The sequence below is a fragment of the Crocuta crocuta genome, unplaced genomic scaffold, assembly GCF_008692635.1.
Source record: "Crocuta crocuta isolate KB4526 unplaced genomic scaffold, BGI_CrCroc_1.0 scaffold340, whole genome shotgun sequence".
NCBI lineage: Eukaryota > Metazoa > Chordata > Mammalia > Carnivora > Hyaenidae > Crocuta > Crocuta crocuta.
In genome coordinates this window covers 4142986-4157745 of record NW_027530642.1, presented here as the reverse complement: position 1 = coordinate 4157745, position 14760 = coordinate 4142986, and the positions used below count along the sequence as shown (strand labels likewise).

Sequence of the window (14760 nt, the reverse complement as noted above, 5' to 3'; positions counted from 1 at the left end):
CTGTCTTGAGTCCCACATCCACTCTCCAGAGGTGGTTTCATACCGTCCCGTGCCCTGTTTGTGTCCTTCCACATAGGCTAACGCCGTTTGCAGTTACGTATCTATCCATGTCAACTCTTTAATAATGATAACTCATACTAGCTACCACTTACTGAGTTCTTCCTAAGTACAAAGGACACACTAATGGCAGTGTACGGATTATCACATTAAATCCCACAACTACCCCCAGGGGGCGTCCGTCCCCATTTTAAAAGCTGTGAAAACTGAGGCTTGGGGAAGGAAGTAACTTGCTCCATGATTATGTTTAGCGGCTGTCCTCACCAAGGCAGGGACTTTGTTTTTATCCACTGCTGCCTTTTGAGCCCAGCGCCCGAGCCCTGGCCAGTGATACAGTTGTTGGGTGAATTTAATTGATATGAGATACAGTGGAGGCACAAAGCTATCAGGAAAGAGGGCCCGACCCCCAGTGCCAGCGGAGTGCGGCACCAGTCCCCTGGCCGCTGGACCCTAGGGACCGCGTTTACATACTCAAGTACCTACAAAAGAAATCATGGCCACAGGCCCTGACAGCTTGGGTTCTCTATGACCCAGACACTTCTGAGGTGCCGCTGTGGCCCACTGCTAGGAAGGACATAGTGAGCATGTAAAGTTGTGGCGCATACGGCTTTTGCTGTCAGGAGAGTGATAGTCTAATAAGGGAGAGAAACTAGATACATAAAGAATTATGGCATCAGTGGTTATGTGATAGGGCGCTCAAGAGTTTTGTTCTTTAAGATCATAAGGGACAGAAAACCTGATTCAAACTCATTTAAAACGAGAGTTTTAATTTGAACTCAACAAAAACGAGAGTTTGTTGACTCAGAAAAGGGAAGGCCAGAGGCATACCGACTTCCGGCATGGCTGAATCCCGGGACTTAAAGATGTCATTGGCGCTTTAGCAGTGCCCCCCTCCCCCTCTCTCTTTCCCCCACCGCTCTCCCAGCTCCACGTCCCCCTGGGTTGGATTTATTCTCAACCAGGCCCTCCCCAAAGGGCAGCAAAGGTGATCACCAGCAACTCTAGGCTTTCATCCCACCAGCTTGGCCAGGCTGGCAGACAGAAAGAGGCCTCCTTCCCAAGGAATCCAGCGAACATCCACGATTGCCTCTGATTTAGCCACCCTTGGGTCACCCACCCATTCCTGAGGATTCGCTGGCCAGGAGGATATGAACCTTACAGCCAGAGAGCAGCCCTCCATGACCCACAGTAGTTGCGTCCGGGAAGGGGTGGCCCCCAAAGGAAAACCCAGGCAACATTGTGGGCAAAAGGGAGCATAGATGCTACCAGACAGCACTTTCTGCCAGAGGCCCAAGTGAAAGCTGTAACTACTCAGAGAAAAAAGCGATCGCTTCAAACTAGCAGGGAGTGAAATCTGGAGTCTGTGAGAGCTTCGTGGAAGATAGCGCTATTTGAGCCAGACCTTGCAAACAAGGGTAAGATTCGAAAATGCAAAGAAGGAAAGCTTGGAGGCAGAATGCCCGGCATGGGCAAGGGCAGGGTGGTGCCTTTCACGTCCATCTTGTTTGCCGGAGCTCAGACGCGTGCACAGGTGATGCAGGGTCCAAGGCTGCCAAGGTGAGCCGAGGTCACATCCCCAAGAGCTTCGAATGCCATGCTAGTAGGAGTTTGGCATCTGCCTCTGTGCCTGCCAAGTAAGAAGTGCCCTTAGTGAGTCGCCAGCCAGGAGTCCTTGAGTCTGTGAACCCAAGTCAGAATTCTTTAGAGGTGTCGGCTTTTCCCAGAGCACCTCTCAAGGAGGCCCGGCCCTGACTGCCCGACACGCCTTGGGCCTGCACAGCCTGCTCGTCATTTGTCTGCTGGCAGAGTGCCGGGTGCTTAGAGGCCTTGGCTCTGCATTGATGCCCTGGTTAGAAGCCCAGCCTGCATGACCTTGGCAAGAGACTTAACTTCTCCAAGTCCCAGTTTCCTCGCTTATAAAAACAGAGATAAGAAGGCCTACCTCATGGGGCCACGTGAAAGCTCAGATATCCGTGCTTTGTACATAATAAGTGTCTAGTAAACATTAATTTTACCATCTGCCTCTTTTGAGAATCGTGCATATTTCAAATTCCCTGAGCCCTCCCAACCCATGGGTCCAAAGGAGGTGGGGTTGGCATTAATACCCAAATTTTGCCAGCTCACTGTACCCGCCTGCTGACACATGACTTTATCTCCCTGCGGGGTCACCTACCACACCCACGGAGTGTGGAAAGGTCGGCCGGGGTGAGAGGAGGCTTGTCTCGTGGGCCCACGAACTGCAGCCTGACCTCTGGCCTTTTCTGGGCCTGAGTCCTCACTGCTCCTTCTCCTTCAGGGGAACACGGACTCTCTGCTGCCCTGGGTGGGGTCACAGCAATCCCAACGTGGCGACAACTTGGAGAGGAAGTAGTGACTGGCCTGTCCTTCAGGTTTCTCTGCATGAGCCAGTTCCGTTACTCCCAGAAGTGGGGTAAATGGCCCTCTCTCCTGGTGGATTCATTAGCACTACAGGGCCGTGTCATCAGATCGGGTCCATAGACGCAGCGTCCTCTTGAAGACCCCTCTCCACTGTCGTGGGGGTCCCTCTAGCTGCAATTTGCCGTGTGCCCCCTATAGGCCGACCCTCAGCCGAGCCACACACACCAGACCCGTGTCCTTCAGTCCTCATGACCACCTGGGCAAGAAACCAGACCGCCCGGCTTTGGGCCCAGCTTTAGATCATCTGAGTGGAGTTACTGAGTTGTCTCATCAACACAATAGGGAGACTGAAAGCTCCGACTTCATAGGGCGGCTGGACGGATTAAATGAAATAATCTATGTGGAACACCTTTGCAGGGCCCGGCACACACCCAGAAATAAACCAGGGGCTTTTAGTAGTAGGAGGTAGTATAAGAATCATTAACAAAAATCCGATTACTGCCTGATAAGTTATAAGCTCCGGGCAAAAACGAAACGCATGGGAAGTGCTTAGGGTAGGCTCCTATTATCTCCTCACCCTGGAGCACAGTCAGATGACTCTTACGCTACAGGTAAAACTTTTTTATTGGAAGAGGAGTCTTTAAGGCTGTACACAAAAATTGACCACATTGATTACCTCCTGGAAGGGGCTGAGAGGAGGGTGAAGCCTTTGAACCTTTCCCCTTTATGCCTTTATGATGCGCCAAATGCAACTATTACCTATTCTGAATAAAATAAAACTTAGTGCATTTTCACAATAATTTTTTAAAACAGCCCTTCGGGATAAAGAGGAGAAAGGGGGTCTGGAGGTCTTGTGGGGAAGAGGGGTGGAAGGAGAACACAAAAGTGGCACCCGTGACCAGCAGCCCGGACCATGGTTCCCCGGTACACTCGGAAGTCTGCCAGGATGCAGATTCCCAGGCCCCCCTTCCAGGGGTTCTCTGATCCCAGAGATCTGGGGGGTGGCCGGGGAGGCTGCATTTTTAACAAGCTCCCCGAGTGTCTAATCTTGGCCCAGTCCCCATCGGCTGCAGGGTGGGTCTGACCTCCTCCTGGGTCTGCCTTGGATTCTCCCCCCCAACTTCCTCTCCCTGTGTGGATTTCCTCTTGCAGGGACGGTGTTCCGTACTGCGAATCTGATTACCACTCCCAGTTTGGAATTAAATGCGAGACTTGTGACCGATACATCAGCGGCAGGGTCTTGGAGGTGAGTGGGGTTCAAGGAACCGTGAAAGTGTTTGTGTAGGATGCCTGTGACTCCCAAAAGTTGTCTCTGAGGACCCCTTCTTCATAGCCTCCCCCCCACCGACCCCTGCCACCACTGCCTCTACCCCAGCTGAGCTTGCTGCATGACTTGAGCAGATAACTTTGCCTCTCTGGGCACTCCCAAAATGAGAAGCTAGACAAAAATTATTCCTGGTTCAAAAAATGCTATGCTGGGAATATCAGCAGCTTCTCTGGACTCAGACCCAGATAGATTCCTGGGGAGAGGCAATGATGGTTTTCTTCCCAACCCTGCTGAAGGATAGAAGCCAGTTTTAAATTTTTAAGCGTTTGGTAATGTGCTGAGTTAAGAACCAGCTTGCCTAGTAGCTTGCTCCCTGAGCTCTGCTTTGGTTGGCCCATCACCATGGCAACAGCTCTCCCCTGCTTCTGATGCACAGCTATAGCCCTGCCAGTAACAGGCAGCCTGTGGCAGAGCCCCTGCTCAAACTCCTATCTGCTGGCCTTCCTGGCCTGCCTCCCACCCTCTTTGGGCCCAGAAAGCAGTCTTCCTTGGTTTGGGACCACTCACCTCGAAGAATTAAAAACAGGAAAGGGTTTGGTGCATAGGAAAAACAATGGCATAAGACTAGGAACAACTGGGTTCTGATATTGACTCAACTGCTAACTCGTGCTCAGGTTTGGGGTGAGTCTCTTTGCCTCTCCAGGCCTCAGTTTTTCCCTTCTGACAGTGGTTCGGGGATGGCAGACCGGGTCAGCTCTTCCGAGCAGAATCGTTGATTCTGACCAAGCTGGCCAGTTGGTCAGTGTTACCTGCAGTCAGCACTGTGTTGAGAAGGATTCTGCGCTCCCATCTGGTCTCCGCAGGAAAGAAGGTAGCAACCAGGAAAGCAGGACCCAAAGAGACGCATTGAAGCTGAGCCCCAAGGATGAGAAGGAGGCTGTCTTGTGAGCCGCTAGGGGAAAAATAGAGCTTGCCCCGTTCAGGGAACAGAGGAAAAGGCCAGTGTGGCTGGATTACGTACAATGGGGCTGGGGAGGATGGAGCCTATCACACAGGACATATCATAGAGGGCTTTGTGGCCATTTAGGAGTCTGGATTTGAGAGTAAGTGCAATGGAAAGGTACTGGGGAGTTTTAAACCAAGGACCAACACAGTAAGATTATGTTTTTAAGAGATTGTAGGGAGTCAGAGAGAATAAGATAAAGGCACAGAGCTGATCAACTCTTAAACCTTTCCAGGGAGCAGTAGGAGTGCAATGCGGAAGATAAAGCAAGACACAGGAGCACAGCTAGGGTGTCGGCCCGGGCTTCTGAGGCCCTAATACCGGGGCGAGGCATTTATATGGGATTCACTGGGCGATAGGACTTATGCAAAGATTGAGCATGAGCGACCCACTTAGAGCTGCTCTTTAGGGAGGGATGGCATAATGGACATGGGCTACATTTGGGGGAAAGAAATAGAAGCAAGAGTGGGGTGGGGGGGGCATGACATGACGGGAAGGACCCAAGAAGGGGCACCACTTGTCTCCAGCATGATGGAAGGCGAATTCCCATAGCTTTGCTGCGGGGCAACTTGTAGGCATGAGAATTGAGGAAAGAGATGCCAAAAGTTGTACCGAGGCGTCAAGCCTGGATGAGAGGAAGTCTGGAGCTGTCATCTGCGGAATGGGGGGATATGGAAGATGGGGGGATGGGAGGGTGTGGCAGGGAAAGAAGCTCATCTGGGCAGAAACACGGCAAGTTCCATTTGGGACAGGTTGTGATTGAAATTCCAGGAAGGCTTGAAGAAAGCAGTCAGAAATGTGGAGCAGAGCTCAGGAGCAAAGTTCCAGCGGGCTTCGCTGCGTGGGGGGAATACTCTCAAAAAGGCTAGGATTTGAATAATAGTCAGCACCAGGGGAGTCATTGGGACTGAGAGAGAGGGAGAGAGAGCAAGAGAGAGGAAGAGAAGGAAGGGGGAGAGGGAGAGAGGGAAGGAAGGAGGAAGAGGGAGNTGGGGTGACCACTTACAAGGCACAAGGGACCTGAGCTGTCAGAGAAGGAGGGAGAGCAGTCAGGGGTGTGGGGGGAGAATGGGGCCTGGGCCACAAGAAGAAAGAGCTTCAGAAAGGATGTTGAGATTGGCCAGTGTTGGTCAGATTCTGCAGAGCAGCTGAGGACTCTGTGGGCTGAGAAAAGCTGTGGAGTGTGGGGAAAAGTGACCTTCAGGACAGTTTGAGGTCTGCTGGGTTATAGGAGAGAAGCATCTGCATTGTAGCTGGGTAAAGGGTCAGTGGGATGGCCGGTCATAAAAGCAGACTTTTTCTTTCGAGAAAGAAGACACTTCTTCAGTCACACACAGGGCTGCAGATGGGAACTCAGCCCAGTATTTCCAAGCTGCTCTAACACTGTCTGCGGATGGCTGGCTTCTCCCTTGTGCTGCTTCATTGAGCATCACCGGAGCCTCCTCTCAGGCTGCTGTTGTAACCGGGTTTCAATTGATTCCATTTGTATGAGGCTCCATTAGCATCGTGGATGTATTGATTTTTTTTCTTAGAGCTGGAGGAGACTTTTAGCTATCAACTAGTTAGCCGTCCTCATTTTACAGATGAGAAAAGTGAGTGCCAAGATGTGTGATGCAATTGCAAGGTCATACACAGTGTTTCCGGTAGAGCCGGAGCTAAAATCTAGGATCCCGGACCCCTATATCCCACACATGTGGCCACAGCTCCCTGCCACTCAGTGGTCTTTGATGTCATGTGATGTCATGAAATACGTGATAGGAGTGAAACAGACTTGGATTCCAACGTTACTACTTCCAGCCATGAAACCTGACGCAAGTCGCTTTCTCTGAGACTTAGAGTCTTTATCACGGCAAATACTACCGTTATTTAACTCCTGATGGAAATGTTAGTGTGAAATAATAGCAAATATATATACTGCTCTCTGTCCCTGGTTCCCAGCTCCTGGAGAGCTTCAGGATGGGGGCTGATCACCAGAAACATCTTGCCCTGAGAAGTTTGGAACTTTCAGCCCCACCTCCCATCCTTCAGAAGCCGGAGGGAGAGTGGCTGGAAAGTAATGATGGATCGTGCCTTTGTGATGCAGCCCCCATAAAAACCCCCAAAGTGCAGGGTTTGGAGAATTTCTGGGTTGCTGAACACGAGGAGGTTCTGGGAGAGTGGTGCACTGGGAGGGGCATGGAACCTCCTCTCCTCCCCCCACACACCTGGTCTTACGAACCTCTTCCACCTGGGTGTTCATGTCTATCCTTTGTCATCTCCTTGTGTAATAAACCAGTAAATGTAAGTGTTTCCCTGAGTTGTGAGCTATTCTCGTGAATTATTGAGCTCAAGTTGGGGGTCCTGGGAACCCTGATTTATAACCAGGCCGTCAGAAGCACAAGTGACAACATGGGACTTGAGATTCACATCTGAAGTGGGGGAGGGGCTGCCTGTGGCATCCGATGCTAGTGTCTGAAGTTTTATGAGTGTGGTCATCATGTGAGAGTGAAGGACCCATACAGGAGTATCTTTACAGTTAGTGAGGACTTTTTTGGTTGCAAGTGCAGAAATTACAGTCAAATAGCTCAGACCAGGAAGGAAATTTATCAACTCCCATAATAAAAAGCCCAGGAGTAGGTTTTGCTTCAGGTACAGCTGGATCCAGCGCTCAAACAAAAGCATTTGGAGTATCCCACCATCTTGGCTCCACTTTATCCTGCGTGGGCTTTATTCTCCAGAAGGCTCTCCTTCATGACAGGGAAGTTGGACACCAGTGGCCCCAGGCTTACATCCCATCAGACAGCATCCCCAGGGGGAGGAGAGAGTCTCTTTTCTCATAGCCCCGCCCAGGACTGGCTCTCTCATTGGACCATCTCAGGCCCATCTCCAAACCAATAACTAGGACCATAGAGTTGGAACACACCTGTTGGTGGCGTCTGCCCTACTTCACTACTTGGACTGATGGGGGGAATGAGTAGTTCCACCAGGAAAGGCTTATTCACATGACCCCCAAGATGTTTCTGGAAGAAGGGGGAAGGATGTTGGCCAGGCAAAAATAACAGTTGCCCACCACAGGGCCCAGTGCATTTGCTGGTACACAGTAGGCACTTAATTAAATCCCACTCCCCCTTTCCCATTCCCTCCCTAGGCCACCCTGCAACCCCTTTCCTTCCTAGTCTCTGTCCCCTCCAAGGAGAATGACAGACGTGGTGTCCTGGTACTGCCATTCCTAACCTTGTGGTTCTCAGTCCTGCCCGACTTGCCCCATTTGTGTCCACTATCTTCTTGATTTCGGTGTGTTGACAGAGAGTGTCCCACCCATCTTCCCGCGCTGACTTGGTTTCCCTTATGCTGGTGCCCTGGCAGCCTCCCTACCCAACTTGCTTCCCAGTTGTTGCCGAGATGCGGCACAGCCTCTCTCAGCCGGAGCAGGGTGATGGGGCATGACATTTAGGAAGACGCCAAGCCTCGGGTTTGCCGAGGTGCTGTTGCCTCCCTGGAAAACAGGTCTATAATTGAAATGATCAAGAGACACAAAGTAGGAAGAGGCTACTAATTAAACCGATTATCCTTGTCACGGTGGGAGAACATCAGTCCCACGACATCTCAGCCTGGGAAAATAGCAGGCTCCTTCCAGAGTTTGAACACAGTTTGCTTCGATGACGACAAGGGCATTTTATCAGCAGTGGGAAGCCCCACACACCAGACCGAAACAGGAACATCGGAGATTTCTTCTCCTTTTTGAAAAATCTGCCCTTTCGTCGTTCTTGCTAAGTTTCAAGAATAAGTCAAGAATTGCCGGTCTAGGCAAGTCCATGCCCACCCATCCACCACCCCCCAAAAAGATTCAGAAATAAGCCTTTAGAATTATTCAATTAGAAATTTTGAATTGTAAGGAACCCATTGACATCCAGTCAAGTGGTAGCTTAGGGAGGGGGGTGGGGCTTTAACAGTCCCCCATGAATTTCACTCAAGCAGAATTTAATCCTGTACTAGTATGCAAAATATACAGGTAGTTGACTCTTGAACAACACGGGGGTTAGGGGCACTGACCCCCACATAGTTGAAAATCTGTGTATCACTTTGACTCCCCCAAAACTTAACTACTAACAGCTTACTGTTGATGGAAGTCCTAACCAATAACATAAACATAGATTAACATGTATTTTGTGAGGCATATGTATTATATACAGTGTTCTTATTTTTTTAAGTTTATTTATTTATTTTTGAGAGAGAGAGAGGGAAAAAAACATGGATGGGGAGGGGCAGGGAGAGAGAGGGCCAGAGGATCTGTAGCAGGCTCTGTGTGACAGCACAGAGCCTGATGCGTGGCTCGAACCCACGAACTGTGAGATCATAACCTGAGCCAAAGTCAGAAGCTTAACTGACTGAGCCACCCAGGTGCCCCTTTATACAGCATTCTTACAGAAAAGTAAGCTAGGGAGAAGAAAATGTTATTAAGAAAATCATAAGGAAAAGAAAATACATTTACAGTGCTGTACTGTATTTGTGGGAAAAAATACCTGTACATGGGGCGTTCAAACCGGTGTTGTTCAAGGGTCAAGTGTACCTTCAAAACAAAACCCCCCTTCCAACCCCAGTGCTGAGCCAATCTCCTCCATATAGAGAGTCTGGGACTGCCCCTGAAGGGCCCTTATATATCACATCCTCTTGGCTGGGATTGTCGGGTCAGAACCATCAGCATGGAAGTGAGTGCTGCTCGGGTAACCTGTCCTCCTGAATCCAGCCTCTACTGCTACTGGCTTCTGGTGAGACCTGAAGGCATCACCTTCTCTGAGGCTGGATCTTGCCCCACAGAAGAATTTGCAGTTACAAATCATTTACATTTTTCCTTGAAATAGTTGTAAGGAAGGGAAGTGGGAATAGTCAAGGCAGCTTACGGAAACCAGACTGGGGTAAGCTGGGGATGGCAGGGGAGGCACTCAGGGGCAGCAATCACCAGTCCGGAGGGTCAAGGTCCGAAACTCCCCAACAGGTCCTGCCTTTGGGGTGCCTATTATTTGTCCACTGAGCCCTAAATGTCAAGTTTTGCCACATCTATGGACCTTGTATATGCATCCTTAATACTTTCATTCATCTTTAAGCTGGCTTACCTACACATTAAAAAAAGTGGGGGGAGAGCTGGCTGGCTCAGTTGGTTGAGCATCTGACTTCAGCTCGGGTCATGATCTCGTGGTTTGTGAGTTTGAGCCCCATGTTGGGCTCTGTGCTGACAACTCGGAGCCTGGAGCCTTTCAGTTTCTCTCTCTCCCTCTCTCTCTCTCTGCCCCTCCCTGACTTGTGCCCTATCAATAATAAGTATATATTTAAAAAAATTTTTTAAAAACAACATGTTACAGGAAAAACCAGGATCACTTACTATATTGCCAGTGAACAAAAATAAAAAAATAAAAAATAAAAATACAAAATACAAAATGGAAGATACAGCTCTAGCTAGATTCTATTGTTTGTTGGAGGCTCCAAGCCTCAAATCTGTTCTCATTCTTAAAAAGATAGGTTAGTGAGTTTCAGATAGATGTTAAAGACACACTAGCACCAAACTGGTACTCTGTCCTTAAAGAAACCAGAAGAATTTAGGGTGCTGGCTGGCTTAGTTAGAAGGGTATATGGTTCTTGATCTCAGGGTTGTGAGTTCGAGACCCACATTGAGTGTAGAGATTAATTAATGAATAAAACTTAAAAAAAAAAAAAAACTTGACAGAGATTGAAAAGGAGGTCTTTTTTTTTTCTTCCTTGATCCAATGTCATTAAATCACAGGTCCGGGCACACTCAAAGTCACTCAGGTGCCACTAGTGGGAAGGGCCCCATTCTTGGGGAAATGTTGGGATATCTTCAAAGCAAGACTATTTCCTCATCTGGAAATGAGGAGGTGGGCCCAGTGGCTTCTACAGGGTGCTTCCAATGGCAGAATAGAAATGCAGGTGTCCAGAGAAGTCCCCCGAAATGCCTTCAGGGACCCATGGTGTGGAATCACCAAGCTTCCTGGGTGGGCTTTTTGATGGTTCTGGACTCCCCTGGGTAGATTCCCAACCAACCTTAGGGCCCCCAACAACATTAATGTGTGCAGGAAATGTTCAGATGCAACCTGCCCCATGGACAGCAGCCCCAGCCCTGACCTCTGATTTCTTCTTTTCGTTTCCATAGGCAGGAGGGAAGCACTACCACCCAACCTGTGCCAGATGCGTACGCTGCCACCAGATGTTCACCGAGGGGGAGGAGATGTACCTCACCGGTAAGCGCACCTGACCTTGTGGAAGGCATTCCTGTCCACCCGTGTCTATAAAGGAGATACGGGCTCCTTCATTTCAGTGTTCTCTTTGCTTTGGCTTGTTCTCAAAATTGCAATTAATTCGCCCCTCTCTGGGTGGTTTGGCAAAGTTGCCAGTGTGGCTAATATGAAGTGACATGTAATCTGCCTCCCATCCCCGTGCGCCTCCACCCGCTGCTCAGCTGGCCTGCCGCCCTGGCATTGCTCTGAGCAGACTCCCCAGCTCTGCCTGGGGGTGGGCGGTTGAGCTGAGCCAGGCCAAGAGGCCAGAGGACCGCAGAGAGATGCCTGTGTGGCAGGCAGCATCATGGCCTCTGCCCCGCCTCCCTCTCCCACCCGCCACAGCTCAGAGCGCCACACCAGGCTGGGTCCTCCCAGGGACCCTCAGGATACACTGAAAGGAATGGAAGCAAAGAGGGAGAAGCTTCCCTCTGCCACTTCCCGGGGCCCAGCCGTCTGGCCCCTGGATCCTCTCAAGGCTTCTGATTCGTCCTCAGGCTCTGCTCTGTCCTCCGTACTCTGCCCAGTCCATCCTCCCAGGGCATCGTCGTGTTCTTTGCAGAGCCCTGTCTGGAGGTCTTCAGGGTCCCTCCCTGCCCGCCACTTTAGGTACCAACACTTTAGCCGAGCATTTAGGACCCTCTCACCGAGGTCTCAAACTGCCTTTCTATTTCTAGCCTTCAACAAGCCCGACATCTGAGCTGCCCAGAGCCAGCTTGCAATTGCTTCTCCGGCCATTCCACAGCTATTTCCTGAGACCCTACCTCTGTGTGGCCTCTGCCCCATGGTCTGTAGCGAGTTCCAACTACAGCCCGAGCCTCCCTGCCCTGCAGCCCAGTGCTGGGTGCGGGGCTGCTGTTAGTAATCCCACAAATAGTGGTCCGTAGGGAGAAGCTTTACGAAGCGGAGATGTTTGGGACTCTGAGAGCACTTAACGGTTGGGGTGCGTGTCAGGGAAGGCCCCCTGAGGAAGGGCCAGGAGCTGAGATCCAAAGGATGGGTGGGCGTTAACTGGGCAAAGAGGGGAGGGCTGGGAAATACCTCCAGAGGGGACAGAGGTGGGTAAAGAAATGGCAGGCATGGGAGACCAGGAGGAGCCGCTGTAGCCAGGGTGTAGATGGAGGGGAGAAATGAGGCTCAGAGGTGGGCAGGGGTGGACAGTGAACACGTACGCTGGGTTGTTGCTCTACTTACTTTCCTCCTGGAACATTCTAGTCTTCCATGCCCCCATTCGGAAATCCTGCCATTCTAGGCCCAGGTTAGTCACTGCCGACTCTGTCACGCCCTCAGGTGCCCCCACCCCACCCACAATTTAACACCCTCCCTCTTTCCCAGCCTTCCCCAGCTTGGAGTAGAGTCCTTGACCTTCTCCCTGAGAGCTTTTGGTCTTGACGTTGATCCCACAGGTCCTCGCTGTACAGGTGGTCACCGTTGGCTGACTAGTTGGATAGCTGGCTGATTAGTCATCTCCAGATGTTTGAATAGCCCCAGAGGGCTCTTCCTCCAGATTTCCCCACAAGGCAGAACTAAGGCCAGGGACAGAGCTACAGAGAGTGTGTCTTCCTACCAGGCGTGTTCTGCGCCCACGGCCACAAATTCCCTCCACTTGTAGTGAGTGCCTTTGCCTAGAGTAGGACTCCTCAACCTTAGCACTACTGACATTTCGAGCCAGAGAAGTCTTTGGTGTGGGGACTGTCCAATGCATCGCATGGCATTTAGTAGCATCCCTGGCGTCTACCCACTAGATGCCAATAATGTACTCCTTCCCATTGGGACATCCAAACATATCCCAGACACTGCCAGGTGTTGCCTGCGGGGCAGAGCAGTTCTCTGTTGAGAACCACTGGCCCAGAGATACTCAGCAGAATCTCGTACCATCTAGCGGGACTGCCAGAGCAGGAATTCCTGTGTTGGATTGGACTAGGTGACCATTTCTAGGATGCTGTGAATTTACAACTACTTACTTGTATGTACAGTCACGTGAGGGCTGGAGATGGAAGGATCCCACAGGGTCACTCTAGACTGTAAAGTAACAACGTCATTGTGTAGATGGGAAACGTGAGGCCCAGAGACAGGTAGAGAAGGTAGGGACAGACTGGCCTTATGAGCCCCACCTAGGGCTCTTCCCACCTTGCCTCAGGATCCAGGCTCTGCCCGCTACATAGGTCCCTGCAGGGACTGGACCTCCCCCTTCCATCGGTACTGATCCCTAGATGCCTGGGTCCCCGAGTGCTTCCTGCAGCAGGACCCTGGGTCATGTGCTGGGACGTTCTGCCTGAATCTCAGCAAATGGCATGACACCTTCCTGAGCCCTGCCGCCATGGAAATCTGGACTTTGCACTTTGTTTGGAAATTTGTCATGTGGTATTCCTCTCCCCCTTTCCTGGAGAATACATATCCTGGCGTTGAAACTGTTCTCTCGTTCGCGTCACTGGAATCATCAACATCTTTATCTCCCCGCCTGAATTCTCAATCCTGACCTTGCCCTATTCGGTGCCTTGAACCTTGACTCCACTGCTTCCCAAGTTCTTGACCCTGGTCAAGCCTCTTAACACTGATCCTCAGTTACCTAGCCTGTAAAATGGGCTAGTAATGGTCCCCATAAGGTATAGTAAGTTCCTGACGCATGGAAAGCTCTTAGTTCATGCATTCATCCAACAAATACCTATTGAGCACCCCCTGTGTGTCCAGTGCTGCCTTAACAACTGGAGGTGTAGCACTGAGGTCCAACAACTTGACTGCCCTCACGGCACTCACAGTCTTATGTATCAGAATCTTCTAATCCCACCTCCGGCCAGAACTTTACAGAATGTGGAAGAGTTAAGTGATGAGGTGAACAGCTTTGTAATCATTCGAGAGAATGCACAATCAAACCTCCGACAGAGATGCCTGCAGGAGGTGGGAGATATTTTTGGGTGATGAAGAAGGGCCTGTCACCCTCCTCCTTAATTATCTCCCTTCCTACCCTCGTGGCTCCTGGGAGAGTGGGAGTAATTGCAGGGCAGTCAAGGACCTGCCTCAGGGATGCTGAGTGATTCTACAATGAGGGGGACCAGGCCATCCAATGCTGCAGTCATGCTGACTCCGGCTGTGGGTGTCTCGGGGGAGGCAGCCACCAGGGGGTCCTGCTCCCACTGAGAGCCGGGCCTGTGATCGCCTTGGACACCCTGCCTGGATGGGTGTAGAAAACTCTTGTTGCAGGCAGCACGGAAGTAGGGAGAGTCAGCTGAGAGCCGGTACTTCTGGGTTCAGGCACCAGCACTTCGGCTGATGGGCTGTGACCTTGAGAAGTGCCTTCCTTCTCTGGGCCTTTACCTTCACCCATAAACTGAGGGAAATTACCCTTTCTCTCGTTCATGCCTTCAAACTGGGGCCCTTCTGTGTGCCAGGTTCTCTGTGATGTGCTGGGTGCTCGGACCTGAATGAGGCACGCGTGCTTGCTTGGTTGGTGGAGTGTAATGTCAGGACGGGAGACGGACTGAAACAGACGCGTAAACACAATGACAAGCTGTGATAAGTGCAGAGAAGGAAAAGTTTGGGAACGAGGGGACTGTGTTATAGGCTCCCGCTCTCATCTGGGAGGTCAGGGGAGGCTCTGCTGAAGAAGGGAGATTTCAAGCCACGATTTTGGAAATGAGTAGGAGGTGGGAGGGTGAAGAGGGGAGGAAAGATGGCAGAGGCGGAGGGAACGGCAGGTGCAAAGGCCCGCAGTGGGAGGAAGCATTACGCAGTGGAGAAACTGAGGCAGGCCCACCCACCCCACCCACAGAAAGCAGGTGTGCTCT

At 51.0% G+C, this 14760-nt stretch overlaps 1 protein-coding gene across 4 annotated transcripts in view; it reads left to right on the top strand.

Moving 5' to 3' along the window:
- ABLIM3 (actin binding LIM protein family member 3) overlaps positions 1-14760 on the top strand; it is a 110250-nt gene that overhangs the window by 63415 nt on the left and 32075 nt on the right. For all 4 annotated transcript variants that reach the window (XM_077769036.1, XM_077769037.1, XM_077769035.1 and 1 more), the window contains exons 7-8: positions 3589-3682; positions 10852-10939. In XM_077769036.1, coding sequence (XP_077625162.1) covers positions 3589-3682; positions 10852-10939 — 182 coding nt within the window. The remainder of the gene's footprint in view (positions 1-3588; positions 3683-10851; positions 10940-14760) is intronic.